Source organism: Euleptes europaea, chromosome 1 (genome assembly GCF_029931775.1).
Source record: "Euleptes europaea isolate rEulEur1 chromosome 1, rEulEur1.hap1, whole genome shotgun sequence".
Lineage (NCBI taxonomy): Eukaryota > Metazoa > Chordata > Lepidosauria > Squamata > Sphaerodactylidae > Euleptes > Euleptes europaea.
The window spans coordinates 78103709-78120749 of record NC_079312.1 but is presented as its reverse complement, the minus strand read 5'-3'; the positions used below and the strand labels follow the sequence as shown (position 1 = coordinate 78120749).

Sequence of the window (17041 nt, the reverse complement as noted above, 5' to 3'; positions counted from 1 at the left end):
TTGAGTTTGTAGCCCTATGTTTACTACCCATACTAAAAACATAAGTAATACGCCTGTCATTGGGTATTTCATGGTTTCCCTCTTGGATATAACCCTATTTGATGTAATTTGATTTCTGATACAATTTGAATGAAACTGTTCTTGGTTTGCAAAGGCAGGAGCTGGTGATTGAGAAGGGTCCTCTGGTCTTCTCACATGGCTGCTTTGGTTCCCAAGAAATGCTAGAAAACCCATGTGAAGAAATCTTAAAACAGGTATTTGGACTCCGTTTGGGTGACATAAGCAATGGCTAGCTGTGGGAGGGTACTGCTGAGTAAGTTGAATTCAAATGCTCCCTAACACTCTCTACTGACTTTGGAATAGTTCGGATGACTAGAGGATTTCAGTTTGTAACCAAAATTATATATATTTTTTATTGGCGTTAAGCTTTAGGAATCCTAGACCTTTATGAGACCAAAGATCCATTGGAATTGCTATTATGGTTAGAAAGAAAGCCATTGAGGTCTGTTATTAGGAGAACTAACTTAAGATAATTTAATTCATGTATTGTTTTTTTTTTTAGGTTGCTAGATTGTCAGCTTCTGGTCACTTTGTTCCATGGCTGCCTGAGAATTATCACTCCAGTGGGGGGAACTTTGCTGAGGGCACAGAAGATTGTTTACTCTTCCCTGAGTGTGGATGTGATGTCCTGAGAGTATGGAGGAGCTTGACTCCCTTGAGAAGACACTGTTTAAATGAGGGAAAGACCTGAGACAGGCATGAGCCTTTTATGCCTCTGCCCCACTTATGTACCTTCCCAGTTATTTTGCTATGATATCCCTAAGTCTGTAGCAGGAGCTAGCCTATCTCTATAGCTGTCATGGTACCCAGTGTCTCTTTTTTCACTCTTCATATACACAGAGTCAGTACCTGATCAACTACCTAATCTACCTTTGTTAGTCACATTTCTATTGTAGGGGTGTGGGTTTGGGTGGATGGGCAATGGTGAAATATTATAGTTGAATAGTTCTTGTAGGCTCCTGACTTGTAAAAAAGAGTGTGATTTGAGCAACAAGAGGATAAACACTGTGCCTGAACTACTTTGGGAAAGAAGAGTATCCCTGCATGCCACTTTGGTCCCACTAAAAGTGGCTGATTAAAAAGTGTTATTTGGCTTTTGATTGCTTGAGCAGGCAGTGGCTGGGGATGTTAACACTCAGACATAAGCTTGATGGTGTGGGGTGAAAGGGGAGGGTAAGAAGCAGAGCTCACACTTGTTTTGTCAAATATACTTCCTGTTCAAAAATAAAAGTTGAAACTGCGGTGAGTAGCCAAGGAAGGCTGATTAATGAGAAGTAAATGAGCAGCTACATAATCATGAAGCGTCCAATGAGCAAGTAGTAGGGCCTGGCCCTTCAAAGCTGGCTGTAAGGCTATACTTAGGCCTTCCTAGCTAGCATTTCCTAGTGTATTCTGCTCTGTATGCCTGTGTTTTAAAGTGAAGCATTGGCTAGTTAAAGAAACAAAGAGCAATAGGTTTCGTTGCTTTCCTGCAGTTACACTACATGGAGCTTTAGCATACCTTTGCCACCAGTTGCTCATTCTTGTCTCATATAGTTACCCAAATGGTTCTTGCTTTGTGCAACTAGACCGGCTGAGGCTCAAAGCAAGGCCCCCCGATTGTATAAGTTTACTTCATATGTCTGAAAACTACGTAATAAAGCGAGGCACTAGAAAATCTAGTAATACATTAACGTTAATATATTATCCCACTGCATATGGCTGAGCCTTGTTCCCGAAAGCACAGCTTGCGACCGCATCTGGCTCAAATTAAGTACTCTACGGAGTTAGAAAATGCTTCTGGGCCGCGAAAGGAAAGGACCAGCGGGGTGTGTGTGTGTGTGGTGGTGGGGGGCGACGACACACAAATACCATTCCCCAGCAGACCCACGTCGAACTACATTTCCCGGCATGCTTTGCCACGTGGTATGGGCCATAGAAGGGGAGAAAAAGAGTATGGTGTTGGGGCAACATCCAGAACCGTGGGAAGATCAGCCCCTCTGGTGTTGCAAGGGGGGGGTGGGGGTGCACATGTCCGGCTCCCTTTCTCAAACGGCCTCGTAGGTCCTTTCCGCACGAGCGGACGTCCACCCCCCCTTTGTAGTGTGTGGGTGGTTTGAGCTCAGCGGGTCGGTCCACTCCCGACCGAAGGGGGGAGCGGAGGCTCCTGAGGGGGGTGGTGGGGCTGGGAGCCCGGGCCGCCGGGGGGAGCGAGGGAGGACGGTGGTGGGCGGTGGGGCTGGTGCTCGGCAACCTTCCCCTCGGCGGATGGTCGGCCCCGGGGGTGTTTCGCAGTGAAGGTTTCGGGGCGGGGGGGACTCGCCAGACCATTCGGGGCGCACAACCGCTCTGGCCCCGCGAGGAGGTCTCGGAGCCGCCGCCACAACCTACTGGCGCGGTGGGTACCGGAAAAGGTGGTATGCGGTGGAGGGGGCTGTGGAGCTGGGTGTACGTGTGCGTGCGCGGGGGGGGGGGTCGGGTCGGTTGAAATATTTTGGGGATGCATTAAGGATCTCGGTGGTGCCAGCTGAGGTGGTGGTCTGGCATCTTCGTGGGGGGGGGGTTGTCTTTGTGATCTGCCTTTCTAAGGTATGCAGTGTGAGGTAAAGGGAATTGTCACGCCAGGGCTGTTTTGTTTACGTGGGTTGAAATTGGCTGGGCCGGTGGGAGCGATGTTGGCGTTTCCAGGCAGGATGTCGGCTTTGGTGGTGCGCGAATGCATCTGTGTGAGAATTTGGGGGTGGAATGGAGGGCCTTCATTGGGAAGCGGCCCCCTCGGTGGAGGATGGGATAGCGATGCTTTGTTAAGTATTGCGTCCCCTGTGGATGCATTCCTAAAAACTAGGTTGTTGGGACCCGTTCTCAAAACGCAGTTGAATCCTCCCTGCATGGGAAAATCATGTCATGGAGGCTTGCGCGGTGTGTCTGTGCAGAGCGGCTGGAGGTTTCCTGGTTGCTTCAAGCCTGCCTGTATTTTTTTTGTGTTTGGTAAATAATGGGTAACTTGAGACGAAGGAACCGAGTATTTGTGCAATCCTGTAGGGTTGGAGAGGGAGACTTCCTTTTGGAATTACCTGAACTTGTTTAAAAAGATACCGGGTCTAGGGGCTTGATTTAGCTGAGCTTTCTAAAGGCCTGTGGCCTGAAGCTGTTAAAGAAAGTAGGAGTGGAACAAGATGCAAAGTACTGTAACCAGTTGCCTAAGGGCAGGAAACAAAGGGCGAGCATAATTTAGCAACATGCCTGCTAGTGAAGAATAACCACAAGGTATTTGGCATATTATATGAGGCTTGGTTGTGTGACTATTGCTATAGATTTCTCCCCCATCCTCAGGGTTTAGGGTGAGTTAACGTTACATCTTTTATCTCATTTTATCCTCACAACAGTCCTGCCAGTTAGGGTGTAGTGAAGAGATAATACTTATCCAAGGCCACCCAAGAAGCTTCATGACTGAGCATGGGTTTGAATTTCAATCTTTCAGATCTAAATCCAATACTCTGTATGCGAGGAAAAATTAATCAAGATTATAGTTTTAGGGGAAAGGGGAAATTGTTGATAATAGACGCTCTCTAGATTAGAGTCTACAGAATATTTAGTGTAGGGAATCCAAATCTTAGGTACATAAAACAAACAGCCAATGAAAAATTAATGGTTGGTCACTCATAGAAGAAGCAAATATATTCCTATGCTAATTAGATTTGATAAGAATGTAGGGTAACTAACTGGGCATCCATGTGGGTATCTGTGTAAAGTTGTAGTTTTTATGTATGAGGAGGATGGATTACAGATACCGTCAATGTTCATGATGCTTTATAGAATTTAATAAACAAAAAAGCAGCTCCCTGCCCCTAAGGAGCTTACAATATATAACAAAATGGAGAAAGGGGATACGGAGGTAGGAAAGGGTGAATGTGAGCAAACATATTTACGGTAAGTTTGTTACATGACTCAAATGGTTTTCTCTTTCTCTCGTACAATATTGCTGTATCTGGAATTTTTTATCATTGAAATATTTCAGTACTTTTTTATTTAAACTAGTAACATTAATAAAGCTGTGGGTTGCCTAGCTCTTCCCCCCCTTTGTAGTAAATCGCCAGTCCCTTTCACCTCAAATAAATGCAACTTGGTCTTTGTGAGCTCTCTTCTTTTCTCTTCTTCCCCCTCCCCCAGTCCACCTTGTTCTACTCATTTTCTCAGGCATTGCCTGATTGCAGTCTTTCCCCTGTAGTCTTAGGACCAGTTCTCTTGTTACTTTTTTAGAATGCAAAAGTCACTTCTGAATGCATATTTACGTAGAAAAATAATACTTGAGGCAGATTTGCTAACAGAATTTTGAATGTAAGAAGATGGATGGTACTAGTGAAAGGAGATGTTATAAGGCTCCTCATAAATGATAGACATTTAGAGGTGGGAAGGATTCCTCAAACTGCAAATTTAGTAATCAGTGTCTGCCTTGGATTTAAAAATTATTGCATTCAAAACCAGCTTTTAAGCCAGACTTTCTGGGTGGTCTTGAATAAATCCAGATTTCTTTGACTAAATTGTGTATTTTTAAAATGGAAACCATAGTTACTTAAAGAATTCTTCTGGGGATAAAATTACTTAATAATTGCAATATCAGATGAATTAATTGATAAATAAATTACTATTCCTTTTAATTTGTCTTCCCTAGGTTAAAAAAGTACTATTAGTAGGCTGCCTTTATTTTGTCTGTCTGCCTTTCTCTCTCTTTACTTTAGTGAAGCTTTTGGCTAAGAAAAACATAGACACTGTTTATAAATCCTTAGGAAAAGCAGTACAGGAGATAATGAAATGTGAATAAAAAGGTTAAATTAACAATTTCTGAGAAGATGCCTTGGAATCTCAGACCTTTGAAGTAGAACTTTATGGGTAATAAATATCCAGAATTATTGCTGTTGAAGTTGTGGATGCTGAGATTTTGTGCAGATCAAGAGAGGCTTCAGGCCTGGATAAAAGTGGAAATGCCAAATAATCAAGCAAATAATCGATCATAGTTGATGTTGTGATTTCCTCTGGAGTACTGAATGCTGACCAGCTGGAAGTTGGAGATTATGGGCCATGGTTCCAATTCAGACTTAGTCACAATATTTTATGCTTTCTTATTTGGGGACATTGTGTCTTTAATTAAAGGCCCAGGCTTCAGTGTGTGTGTGGAGTGTTTGAAGAGTAAGGAAACAGCATCTGAGCGGGCACAGTTCAGATTGGAAGACAAGTGGGCTGTCTTTAGAATGTAATGAAAAAAGCAAAGGGAGCAGAATGCTATGAAAGTTCACAGAGGTTGAAGAGTTCTTTGTTTAACATGGAACTCAGATGCTGGAACTTCCCCCCTTGGTGCTAGTACTTTCTCCCTTTTCTCATTGTGCATGTGAAGAAGCTTTTGCTTGCTTTGCATCTCTATGTGTTACAGTAAATCAGTCTCCATGGCTCAAACTGTGTTCCCTTGGATATTAGAGGAAAGGAGGTACTGGTCCCTGTTAAGGAATCTATAGTACAGGTGTGAATGTTGTCCTGTTTCTTGGGCCTGTGCCCTCAGAAAGCAGTCATAGGGTTGGGATTTGAAGGGACTTCTGAAATAAAATAGATAACCAACATGCTGAAAGCGAGAGTTGAAGAACCGGTATGGTAGAAAGAGTGTTGGGCCTGGATTTAAGTGTCCACATACTTACAAAACTCACTGGATGACAATGGGCCAGTTGTCATCTTTCCACCTAACCTACCTCACAGGACTGTTCGGGTGATATAATGGGGCAGAGAGATAGGGAAAGAGTATACTGCTTAGATTCCCTAGGAGTAAGGCCTCTGGAGATGAGTAGGAACATCTGTGAGCTCATACAAGGGGACTTGGATTGTCAACTTATGGAAGAAAGAATTGGAAGCTGAGCCTTATGTATGCTAAAGGCTTAATGTTATTTAACTTTGCTCTTTCATCATTGCCCAGGGAATTTTAATTGGGAGGACATAGCTTATTTTGCACTGTGTTGGTTTCTCAGACTTTGCTATTGCAAATGTGGGTAACATAAGAAAGCTAGCTCTGTAGATTTCTGTTTTCGAGCATTAGATCTAGAGATACCTAGATGGCAGGGAATGTGGTATGCCACATATTAAAATTCCTGTGTGTTTCAGGGTTCCTGAAGATGTCGTGGAACATGGCTCGCTTGTGATGAAGACAACAGCTTAGTAGGTGTAGCAGCTGATGAGAATGATGATGCTTGAACACGGCTGGACTTGCTGAGGGAGGCAGAAGGGTGGCAGGAGACAAGCTGGAGTCACAAGGGGTTCTGGTGCCAGGCCTCCATGATAAGAAACCATGATCACCCTGATTACTGAACAGCTACAGAAACAGAGCCTGGAGGAATTGAAATGCACATCCTTCAGCATCAGCCTGGTAAGATTGCCGTGGCCTGGCCTTGAAAATTAGGGTAGTGTTAGAAGTACCTTCATGTTTCTCTTTAATTGTAGATCTCTGTTTTGGTTGATGGAAGAGTGGCACTGTGTTGTAAGCTGCTCTTATCTTAGACCAGGATCCAGTGAACCGTGAACTAAATTTTAGAACTGTTCTTTATTGAGCAGTCTCTACCCATACCCGCCAGTGCTGGTTGGCAAACTGTTATTTGAAACTGAGGAGAGGTTCAAAAGCAGCTTATGGAATGGGGAACCTGTTGTTGAAAGTACTTAAAAAACACCAGGCAAGTGCAAGTTCCCAGCTTACTATGTATCAGTCTGTGCCATGGGAAAGCTGAAACTAGCCCCCAGAAATGTGATCTGCACTATCTTTGTATTTTCTGTAACGATTATGGGCAATCTATTTGATAGCACTCACAATAAATAACTGTTATCCATCCCTCTTTTCCTCTGCTTCCCTGTGACCAGAACAGATTTAGAACTTCTTTAAAAATCACCACATTAAAGGATGCATGTATGCCTGTACATTCAAGTAGCTCTTTAAAAAAGCAAGCAAAAACCATCAGTGCAAGACTACCTGCACTCCTCAGCAAAGCCCTGCAATACAATGACACTTTCTTTCCCTCAGGGAAGAAATTGAGTAGACTATTAGTTGCTTCTGATTAGGGAAAGCAGCTACCTTTTAGAGTTAGGAAACACAGGAGGTGTAAATGGGCATTCTTTCTCCCCTCTTCCCATTTTCACCATTACACTGGATGTTTTAATCAAGCGACTGATCCTTGACCAGGGCTAGTGCCGTAGTAGTGGTAAAATGGGAGTAGATCTCCTTTTCATTAGAAATAATAATCTGGCGGCTGCCTAAGATCAGAGATCCCACTCGAGACAAATCACATAATTTATGGAATTCCTCACCATGTGGTGATGCCTACTAAGATAAATGAATAGAAGGCAGACCTAGAGTTGGTTAGAGCCACAATAGGCAGAAGCACAGCATCTGCATTTAGACATGCTTTAGTATGTCTGACTGCAGGGTGCTTAGGACATACGGGGAAAGCTATTGCCATCGTGTTCTGCTTCTGAACCTCCTCATGCCATCTAGGCTGGCCACTGTCGAAAGTGAAAGTTCTGAGCCAGAACATGGATCATTGCTTTGATCCAGCAAGGCAGTTCTTTATGTTGTAGTAGTAGAGGAAGCAGGTTAGAAGCTAACAAAAGATTTGCAAGAGTAAAGGGCTGTTAATTGAAAATACAGAATAGGTATGACTGGGGTGATGATAGATGGAAGGCTTCAGGTAGTAAATAAAACTGAAATTTGACCTACTTGATCACATAAACAGACCATGATATTAGCAGGTGTTTAGCCCGAGGCAGTAGTTTGGATAATCCTATCTTGCTACTAGGAAAGCCAGATTTCATGATTGGAATAAATTAAACACATGAGAAAATGCTGCATACATTTACTTCAGCCATGTAAATAATTGTGCTGGGAGGGGGGCTGTCTGTCTGCTGCTTTGTTCTCCTCTGCTGCTGCTATTCCTTCCACCCCTGCTGCTCCCTCTCTTCTAGTGTTTTGCTATGAAAGAGTGTAAGCCCCATTTGTGTAGTCTCCATAGTTTGATAGTGTGTTCAGCAAACACATTGTTTGTGCTGTGGAGGCTGCAGATGCCTGTCTCTTCTACCATCAAAGGAGTGATTGCTTGAGTGCTAAAAGAGCATTGTGTATACAGTCTTCATGGCAGAGTTATAGAGGGGGTACATATGGCCAACACTGACTTCTAGTGTTAAAAGGTGTAACTGGATTTCTAATGCTAGAGGAGTAAGAGACATTCAGTCAGCTGTGCAGCTCATTGCTAAACACAGCACTGGAGTTCTTACCGTGGCTTCTTAACCTTGCACTTGTCGCAGGAACAGTTTGCATCTTGGGCGCTCAGCTGCTTTCTGTGGGTGAATGACAAATTATATGGCTGACTTGCTTAACTCTTGTTGCTCAACATGTTTGGGAAATGCTTTTGACCGAGTTTGGAAAATATTTTGTTTTGTTTTTGTCACAGTATAGGGAGGCAATTTTGGATCTGCAGGAAAATGCAACATAAAGATTTAGAGAAAGAAGAATGGATTTGGCACCATAAGGAGAAATTGGAGCTTTTGCTGTCTAAAGATACCTTGCTAACTGTTTTGCTAGGAACATATTTTGTCAAAAGTGTTTGTCAAAGCCTGCATTTACACTTCCATTCCCCCCCTATATAACTGTGAGATCTAGAATTCAGCTATTTAGTTTTTTATTTTATTGTTCTGGTCCTGAAATGGTCAGTCTGATGTGGACAAACAAGGTCAGGTGAGGAACAAGTATGGTCTAACAATATGCACATGTTGTCTACAGGAGTAGCATGGATGCGTGTTGTAGCCCTGCAGCTGCATGTCCCCACATGCAGATGTGTCCCACCTTAGTATTAGATCTGTGGCTGTTTCTTCTCTGAACAAAAAAGGGGCAGATTGCTTTTTACTATTGTGATATTGAGATTAGAGGGGCCATTTTGCTAGAGACGGGGGAGGAGGAAAGTGTATGTGTATTTGAAGGGGGAATCTTTACAATGTTAATACATTTCCTTGCTGTTCAGTATCATTCAAGTTTGCACTTGCTGCAGATATAACCAAGGGGAGCAGTGAAAGACTTTGATTTCCTGTCTTTCAGACCCCAGATTCTTTCCTTTAGCTTTCTTGCCATCTTCCCTGTTTAAAAAATCGAGAATTACTCTGTAGTTTTCCGTCTCGCTCACCGGTTTTTAGCTTGTGTGCAAGTATTCTATCTGCCTTGTCTCCTAGCCACCGATATTAAATGTAAAGTGTTCCTGTATCTGTCCTTCTTGGATATATTCTCCTGTCAAGGTCAGAATCAGTGGTAAAAAGGGAGCAAGCCCCTTTTAAATCTATTCCTGTAATCTAGTTAGGTTGGCTTTAATTGGAAACCAAAGGCAATGTGCTCATATGGTAAAATTTAATTTTAAAGGAATGAACCACAGGACTATGAAGTATGTGGCTTCTGATTATTTTTGGTCTGGAGTCCATTTTGGCTCTGTAGCAGCAGAGTTGCTTCTCCTGAAAATTAGTTAGAACAGCACAGTAGCACTACAGGTACAGCTGGGAATAGAATTCACATTCACCTTTTCATACAGGGGTTTGTCTGAGCAGATGGAGCTCTGTGTCAGGGAGCCCAGTAGTCCTTAGAGTTTAAAATGGCTTCCGCCTTATGCATTCTAACTCCCTGGATAATGTTAGGAGGCATGTTATTCTATCAGGATTTTGGAAGCCTTTCTAGTCTAGCTTTCCAAAAAAAGCCTTGGTCCCCTTGGTAGATCACCTACATTGGGAGATGGACAGTGGGACTGTGATCCTATTAATTCTTCTGGATCTTTCAACAACTTTTCATACCATTGACCATGGTGTCCTTCTGGATGGGAGGCACTGTTTTGCTGGGGTTTAAGTCCTGCCTCAAAGGTAGGTATCAGAAGGTAGTGCTAGGTGAATCCGACTTGGCTCTGGCTTATGGAGTACTGCTGGGTTCCATTTTACCTACTGTGCTCTTTATCATCTGTATGAAACCATTGGGTTCATATATCATCCAAAGATTTTTGCTGGGTTGTCACAAACATGTAGGTGACATCTGCCTCTCACGCTTCCAGCTGATTCCAGGAAAGCTGAGGAACTGTGTACTGGTGCCTGGTGGCAGTTTTGGGATGGATATGAATTAATAAACTGAAGCTTAATCCCAGCAAGATGGAAGTGCTACTGGTGGGTGGAAGGACTGATCCAGGATTTGATGGGTCTCCTGCTATGGATAGGGTTGCACTTCCCTTGAAGGAGCTGGTCCATAGTTTGGGGGTGCTGCTGGATCTGGGGATGCTGGTGGGTAGGTAGTCTTCATGCCCAGGAGTGCCTTTTAGAAGCTTCAACTGGTGACCTTTCCTGGGCAGAAAATACCTTGCTACTCTGGTACATGCCCTCGTAATTTCTAGATTACATTACTGCAATGCACTCTACACAGGGCTGCCTTTGAAAAGTCTTGGGAAGCTTCAATTAGCCCAAAACGCTGTAGCCAGGATGCTGACTGAAATACGACATAGGTAATATATTACTCCAGTCTTGGTCCTTACGCACTGGCTCCCATACCACCCCAGGCCCAATTCAAGGTGTTGGTTTTGACCTTTAAAGCTGTATTCAATTTGGGACCAACATACTTTAAGGACCACCTACTCCTATATGACTTGGCAGCTGTGGTCATCCTTTGAGGCCTTGATTCGGGTTCCCCCACTTTCTGAGGCTAGACAGTTGGCAACCTGAGATAAGGCTTCTTGGTTGTGGCGCCAATATTATGGAACTCTCTTCCCAGGATATTTGTCTGTCCCCTTCTATCACTGCATTCTGCCAGTGGGAGAAGACTTTCTTTTTTGTTTTGTCTGGCATTCCCCCAATCCCTCCTTCCTGCCTTATGTTTTAATTATTTGTATGTTGTTCTATATATGTATTTTTAGCTATGGTTTTTAATTGGTTTTATGATATGTTGTTATTATGCCGTTTTAATTATTAGCTGCCTAGGTGGCCCTGATTGGGCAGAAAGACAGGATATAAATATCATAAATAAATAAACCAAACACTGTAAAATGGGGTAAAAATTGCAGGAATACTCCCTTAGTATAACCATTTATGAGGTCCTGAGATTCTAATTAGGTGTGTTTGTGAGTTATTGCCAAACAAGGAGTTGGAGGTGGGGTTAAAATTTAGTTAATTCCTTTGTGCAGGTGGTGAGTTTTAGTAGGTTTTATTGTGTTTAAAGTGTAGCTCTTCCATCTATTAAGAGAGCAGGCCTGTAGAAAAGTAAATAATGGTACATGGTTCTTGGTTGCCTCTGAGAGTTTCCAGTTGTGAAAGAACAGTGAAATACAATGAAAGACGAATATGCTGTAGTACATACTTGGACTTGTTCCATGCTAATAATCTAATTTCTTGACTTACCCTTTCAACACTTTTCTGAGGAGAAAGCATTCATAAACTTGCCATTTTGAGTCTAGTACAGGCATGGCACCAAGGGAAAGATGTGTAGCATGATCCCAGTAGAGAATGGCTTGAGGATAAGGATATCACCATGTAAATGGTTTTGAAGCCTTCTTTGGGCAGGTGTGCTGACTAAGAGGTAGGTACCAGGGAATTCAGATAGAGTAAGATATCCAAATATTGATGAAATCCTGTAGTTGGTATTGACCTATTGTAGGTCATATGGTGGGAATGACAGTTGGAGGTGCTTGTGAGATACTGGTCGTTGCTGTGATGTGGTGACTCCTTGTGTTTCCCTCCCTAGCCTTTGCCTGATCATGCTGATGTGGCCACCTGTGGCAGCCCCTTCCAGATAGCGCCTGGTAAGAGCATCTGGCTGGACTTCCACCTTTCGTGCCTACATCCATTTCTCTCCTGTCTGGTTTATTTATTTTCTGATGTTCTCTATGTGCACCTTGCGGATAATAAAATTGGCCTGTTTTCCAATTTTCCTTGTGGAGACTGTATGTCTTGTGATACCACTTTCACTTAAAGTGAAGGCTTGGTCCAAATGTAGTGTCAATGATGATTAGTTTTTAAAAACAAACATTTACCAGGGTTAGAGACAGGAAGGCTTACCTGAGTAGTGAGAGTGGCTGTTTTTTGTAAATAAAAGTTCTGTACAATTTCAGCTTGATTACTTTATTCTAAATTTTTATTCTAAATGTAATGCAGATGGCTAAATTTGCTTAATTGTCAATTCTACCTGTAAAAGAAGGAAATTTTGTTCTTTATAGTAGTTTCTAAAATGGTTCCTGCTAACATCGTACCTTTCTGTCTCCTATTTTGTACTGGCAATTATCACTACTGTATCTAACAAGTATAGCTGGGTTTTACAGTATTTGTATCAGATGCTGCCCACATTGAAAACTTTATATACATGACCAGGTACCATTACTAGTATTCTTGTTGTATAAAGGCTCCATATAGATGTTGCTAATATTTAGTTATTTAGTAAAAGTTACACTATAGTAGGAGGATTATGTTGGTGGAATACTATTGGTGGAGGAATTCTTGATATGAGCACTTGAATCATGGATGCTCCAATTATGCATGTAAGTAGAATGAATGAGGTAGATAAGAGACTATATTTTTAATCTTAAAAAGAGTAACTGCCCTGTCCAATGCTATTGGCTTTTATGGCTATTGGCTCAAAGAGAATGTTGGTGTAGTTATGTGTTGCAAAACCTTAACAAGTTTGTCAAGCCATCAAAATAACTGTTAGTGGCTCTTTTGCAGCTCTTAAATGAAGCAAAAAAAAAAAGCCATTTTCTAACATGTGCAGGAAATTTCTTCAGAGCACTCCTGATACTGAGCCTGGAATAATACAGCTCCCATTTATTCACTCTAAAGTAACGCTTTAATTTGCAAACACATTTTCTTCTCCAGGCACAGTTGTCTATAAGAGAGAAAGTAAAGTGTTCTCTTCCAAAGAGAGTCAGTTCTATAACGGTTCTGGTCATTTGTGTTACAGCCATGTTGTACAGCAATCTGACTGTGACTGCTTTGTGCTCTGGAGGTTCCAATTAAAATGTGTGCCACTTATTGGCTTGTATGTGTATGCGGAAAGCATTTCTTGTCCTAAATTAAGCTAAAGCCTCTATCAAGATGAACCACTTGGTTTTAAACTTGATCATCCCTGTTTGAGGTACGGGGCATTACTAGCCTGGATGTATGAGGATTTTGAACTGGAGTTCAGGGAGTTTTTTCTTCCATTTCATACTGCTCAGGTGGTGTTTCCAAAGAGGATATAAACAAATAATCCTGTGACATCTTAAAGATTCTGGCCCATGCAAGTGTGTGCCCAAATACAGTTAGAAGTCTTTAAAATACCATAGGATTCAGAGCTTCTACAGATTAATGTAGTTGCTCTTTTGGAGTTCTTAGAGGGTGTATGGGTGACTTCATGTGAAACATAACAGGAAAAATTACTCATCCCTTTTTGTCTTGTCTGAAAATCATGGTTTTTGTTTCATGAGATTGTCCTGTGCCTGCTCCTTTTCCTTTTATTGTGGCATGTTTGGTCCTGGCTTTTCCATCATTCCTTTTGTTTCAGTTTTTTTTTTAATCTAATAATCTCAGCTAATTTTTGGCACATTTTGACTGAAATGATCCATTTTATTTTTTATCAATCTTAGAACACTTTGTCTTGTAGTGGTTAGCCATAGTCAGCTCCTCAATTAATTTTTCTTGGGGTTTTTTGGGGTGTGTCTCCCCCCTCCCCCCGGTAATCACTTCAGGGCTGCATGCCTTCTGGCTTGGTGGTTTACTCATTTGAAGATAGTGAGCACTAGCTTTGGTTACTTCTAAAGTGATGCAAAGTTATGGGCAGAGGAGTTGTGGAAGATATGTGTAATTACATTAAGAACATATTGTTTGTTTCATTAGATGAGCAGCATTGTTGAAGCATGGATTGCTTCTTGCATTACTTTCCTAAGAAGTATCCAAGATATTGTAGGAAAATAGCTGGAAGAGCTGCTGGTTATGAACATGAAAACCACCTTAATTCTCAGTGATACTACATATGGCAATACTTAAAAGAAGCAGGAAGAGTTAATACTTCAACTACTCTTCAGTTTCATTTTGATCTCTTTTAATTTGTGCTCATAGTCAGCCGTTCTCATTGTTCAGTTCCTGTAACTGGGGAAATGACATGTTGCTCTAGCCATAACTGATAGGGGGGAAAAACCAAATTCCTTTGTTCCAATCAGCTTTATTCATTTCTTCTGATCCACAAATGCCTCCTTTTTAGCTTGGTAAGAAAACTACTGCTTGAGTTGAGGGACATCTTATGCACTGTAGGAAGGAAAAGCAGAGACATCATAGTTAGTGTACCAAGGAGCAACTGGTAAATATGCCCCATTTGGGTCTCCTTGTGGGTTATTCTTGAGAGTGATAGTGATCAGGCCAGACTACAGGTTCTATTAGACAGGGGGAAATGTACTGTAAATATTGGGGCCAATTCTGATCTACTAACATAAAGCCATTGTCTGGAAGAATTCTATGCCACCCTTTTGTGTACCATTACAGAAACATTTTTTGGGGTAATTTCATGTGTGTGCAAGGGTGCCCATGCTTTTAATACATTTTAAAGGACAGATCATAGTGCTGATTCCTGTCATTTTGAAAGATGTAATTGTGGGTATCTGGGATGTCTACTGGGGTGGCAGTAGGGGCACTTACCTTGTAATCTTTTGGGTTTTTTGGTATTTCTTGCAGAGGGAGCTTCATGGAGGGACCTGGCTCCCTGTCCAAAGATCCATCTTCAGGACAGCACAGGCCTCTACCAACACTCCAGCTTGAGCCTTCCCCTGCCTCCCTGCAGCCCAGACAACAGTCCTCAGAACAGCCTCACATCCCAAACACTGGCCACCAACTCATCAGTCTCAGAAAAGGCTTCAGTGCCCCCCACCAAAAGACACTGCCGTTCACTTTCAGTGCCCGAAGATCTCTCACGTTGGCAGACTATCTGGAGGCCCCTAGGCTCCAAAGTGTGGACACACATCAAACGTCAGGACAACAGTGGAGGGGACACTTTGGCAGTTCGACCTCAGAACCTGGCCGAGGGAGCCAACAGATCTTGTTTCAATCCTGCCCCCTGTGCCTCTCATCAGTGTGTTCAAGATGGTGCTGGTGGTGGCAGAAGCCCACCTTTCTTCAGTTTGGCCCTGTCCCGAGAATCCCCAGCAAGTGTACAGTGGGAGACTGGAGAGACTTTGCAGCCGTACCCTTTGCAACGACGTTTCTCTTTGTCACCTGTCAGATTTTTGCCGTCCCCACGAAGCTCTACCACCTCCACACCAGAGCTGCTTCGACACCAGCATAGCCTCCCTCGCAGCCGCTCACAGCCATGTGACCTGGACACGAGGAAATGTGGTCTCAAGCGGCGCCATGATGAGGAAGTGAGGTGGCATAGGCCCTCACTTGATTTCTACAAGATGAATCAGGTAGGGAAGGAAGCAGGCACTATCCATTTATCTTCAGAGAAAGTTAGGTAAAGTCATAGGAAAGAAAAAGCTAGTGGACTGGATTAGTAGAGACCAACTGTCTGCTTCTGAAGTAAAGCAGAGGATTGCCTGTTTAACAAAGAACATTGTTCTCTTGACCTCTGCCTTTTAACTAGAGTCAGTATTATGTTACAATGAGATGGTTTGAGAGCCCTGCTGTGAACAGCAAGGAGGAGTTGGAAGCCACATATGGCATTAAGATTCATGTGCAGGATGGCAGCAAAACACACTTGCTCTGCATATATTTATTGCCAATTTGTGATGTGTGTTTTACAAAACTAGATCTTCTGAAGGTAGTATCCTCCATACTCAGTATAAGAGAATCTGTTCTTGCTACTGCTTTTCTTCTTTGCATGAAAAAGGCTAAGTGGAATAGTTGTAGTTTAATACCAACTGAAATGTACTGTGAACAGTACAAAAAACAGTAGTAATTTACCGTTGAAGTTGGTGGCACTAGACTATAGCTGTCTGATACGAAAACATGGTTGGTGCAAGCATAGATTTAGATTGGTAAGGTTGTAGTGGGGAAAGGTGGCACTGAAAGTGCAGATTATGCGAGGCTAGAATGGGTTCATGTAGGCTTTGCTAAGATAGCCTGTTAGCAGTCCCCCTTAAGTCTGTAATGGAAATAGTATTGAACAATTAAAGTCTGGCTCAGCTAACCATCTCTGTAGTCCATAGTAACTTTCCAGTGGTGCTTGTATGTGAAGCCCACAATAGCTCTCCCGTCCTCACAAACTAGAATGAGTTTATCTCTGTAAAGAGAAGGTGAACCAGCTATGACTGTGAGATACACCTGAAAGCATATCAGATCATGAATATGACTGAAAAGCCCTTATGTAACAACGGTAAAAACAAAAAGATGTGTATATAAATTTCCATTGTTCTATTTGACAGAAACCATTTGCAGGAGCTGTCTGTCAGTTAGACAAATCTGAAGAAGGTGGCTATCCATCATGGCTCTTGGCCTGCAGCCCGCAAGCACCCTCAGCTCCATGCAGTCCCGTCAGTAATTGCATCCAGGTGCTTAGTGAAAGCGAAGAGGAGGAGGAAGCAGCAGCAGAAGCAGCAAGGAGACTAAACTGGAACTTAGCCAGCAAAAGGACTCTCTTCCAACCAGACTTTAGTGATCTGGATCTAACTTTGATTGAGGAGAACTAGGGATTGGATGTTCCTTTGAAAACTGACTCTGGGATCAGTGGCAGGGGGAGGCTGCGTTCCTGGTTGAGGGTAGTGGGGTGGGTGCAGAGGGAAAAGTGGCAGTGGGACTGAAGGGGTTTTGTCTGCTTGTTTCTTTTGTATTAAAAAAGGGAAAATCACTACATGAGTTGTATGTCTCTGGGATGCAATGATGCTACTGTTGGGGAGGGGAGCAGAGGCATCTCTGCTAGTGGCACTAATCTTGTTTCTACACATGCCCACCTTGAGTTGTTGGTAAAGTCTTTACCCACCCCCAAAGTACAGAAACATTTTCCAAAGAGAAG

The 17041-nt window shown here is 42.7% G+C and overlaps 1 protein-coding gene across 2 annotated transcripts; it reads left to right on the top strand.

The window, feature by feature from the left end:
• The first annotated feature begins 2386 nt into the window (after positions 1–2386).
• On the top strand, positions 2387–16876 carry FAM53C (family with sequence similarity 53 member C). 2 transcript variants are annotated; one of them, XM_056862448.1, is made up of 5 exons: positions 2387–2437; positions 6184–6445; positions 11816–11873; positions 14770–15497; positions 16455–16876. In XM_056862448.1, the coding sequence occupies exons 2-5, from the start codon at positions 6368–6370 to the stop codon at positions 16716–16718; spliced, it is 1128 nt and encodes a 375-aa protein (XP_056718426.1). In that variant the 5' UTR covers positions 2387–2437; positions 6184–6367; the 3' UTR covers positions 16719–16876. The 2 variants fall into 2 exon arrangements, with proteins under 2 accessions (XP_056718426.1, XP_056718435.1); XM_056862457.1 differs by lacking the exons at positions 2387–2437; positions 11816–11873 and having other exon boundaries at positions 16455–16873.
• The last annotated feature ends 165 nt before the right edge of the window (positions 16877–17041 follow it).

What these genes read in the sequence shown, in the direction of transcription:
- FAM53C (XM_056862448.1), top strand. Translation starts at nt 6,368, where the DNA reads ATGATCACCCTGATTACTGAACAGCTACAGAAACAGAGCCTGGAGGAA. An exon ending in CCCCTTCCAGATAGCGCCTG is followed by an intron (nt 11,874 to 14,769) that starts GTAAGAGCATCT and finishes TATTTCTTGCAG; the next exon opens with AGGGAGCTTCATGGAGGGAC. An exon ending in ATTTCTACAAGATGAATCAG is followed by an intron (nt 15,498 to 16,454) that starts GTAGGGAAGGAA and finishes TCTATTTGACAG; the next exon opens with AAACCATTTGCAGGAGCTGT.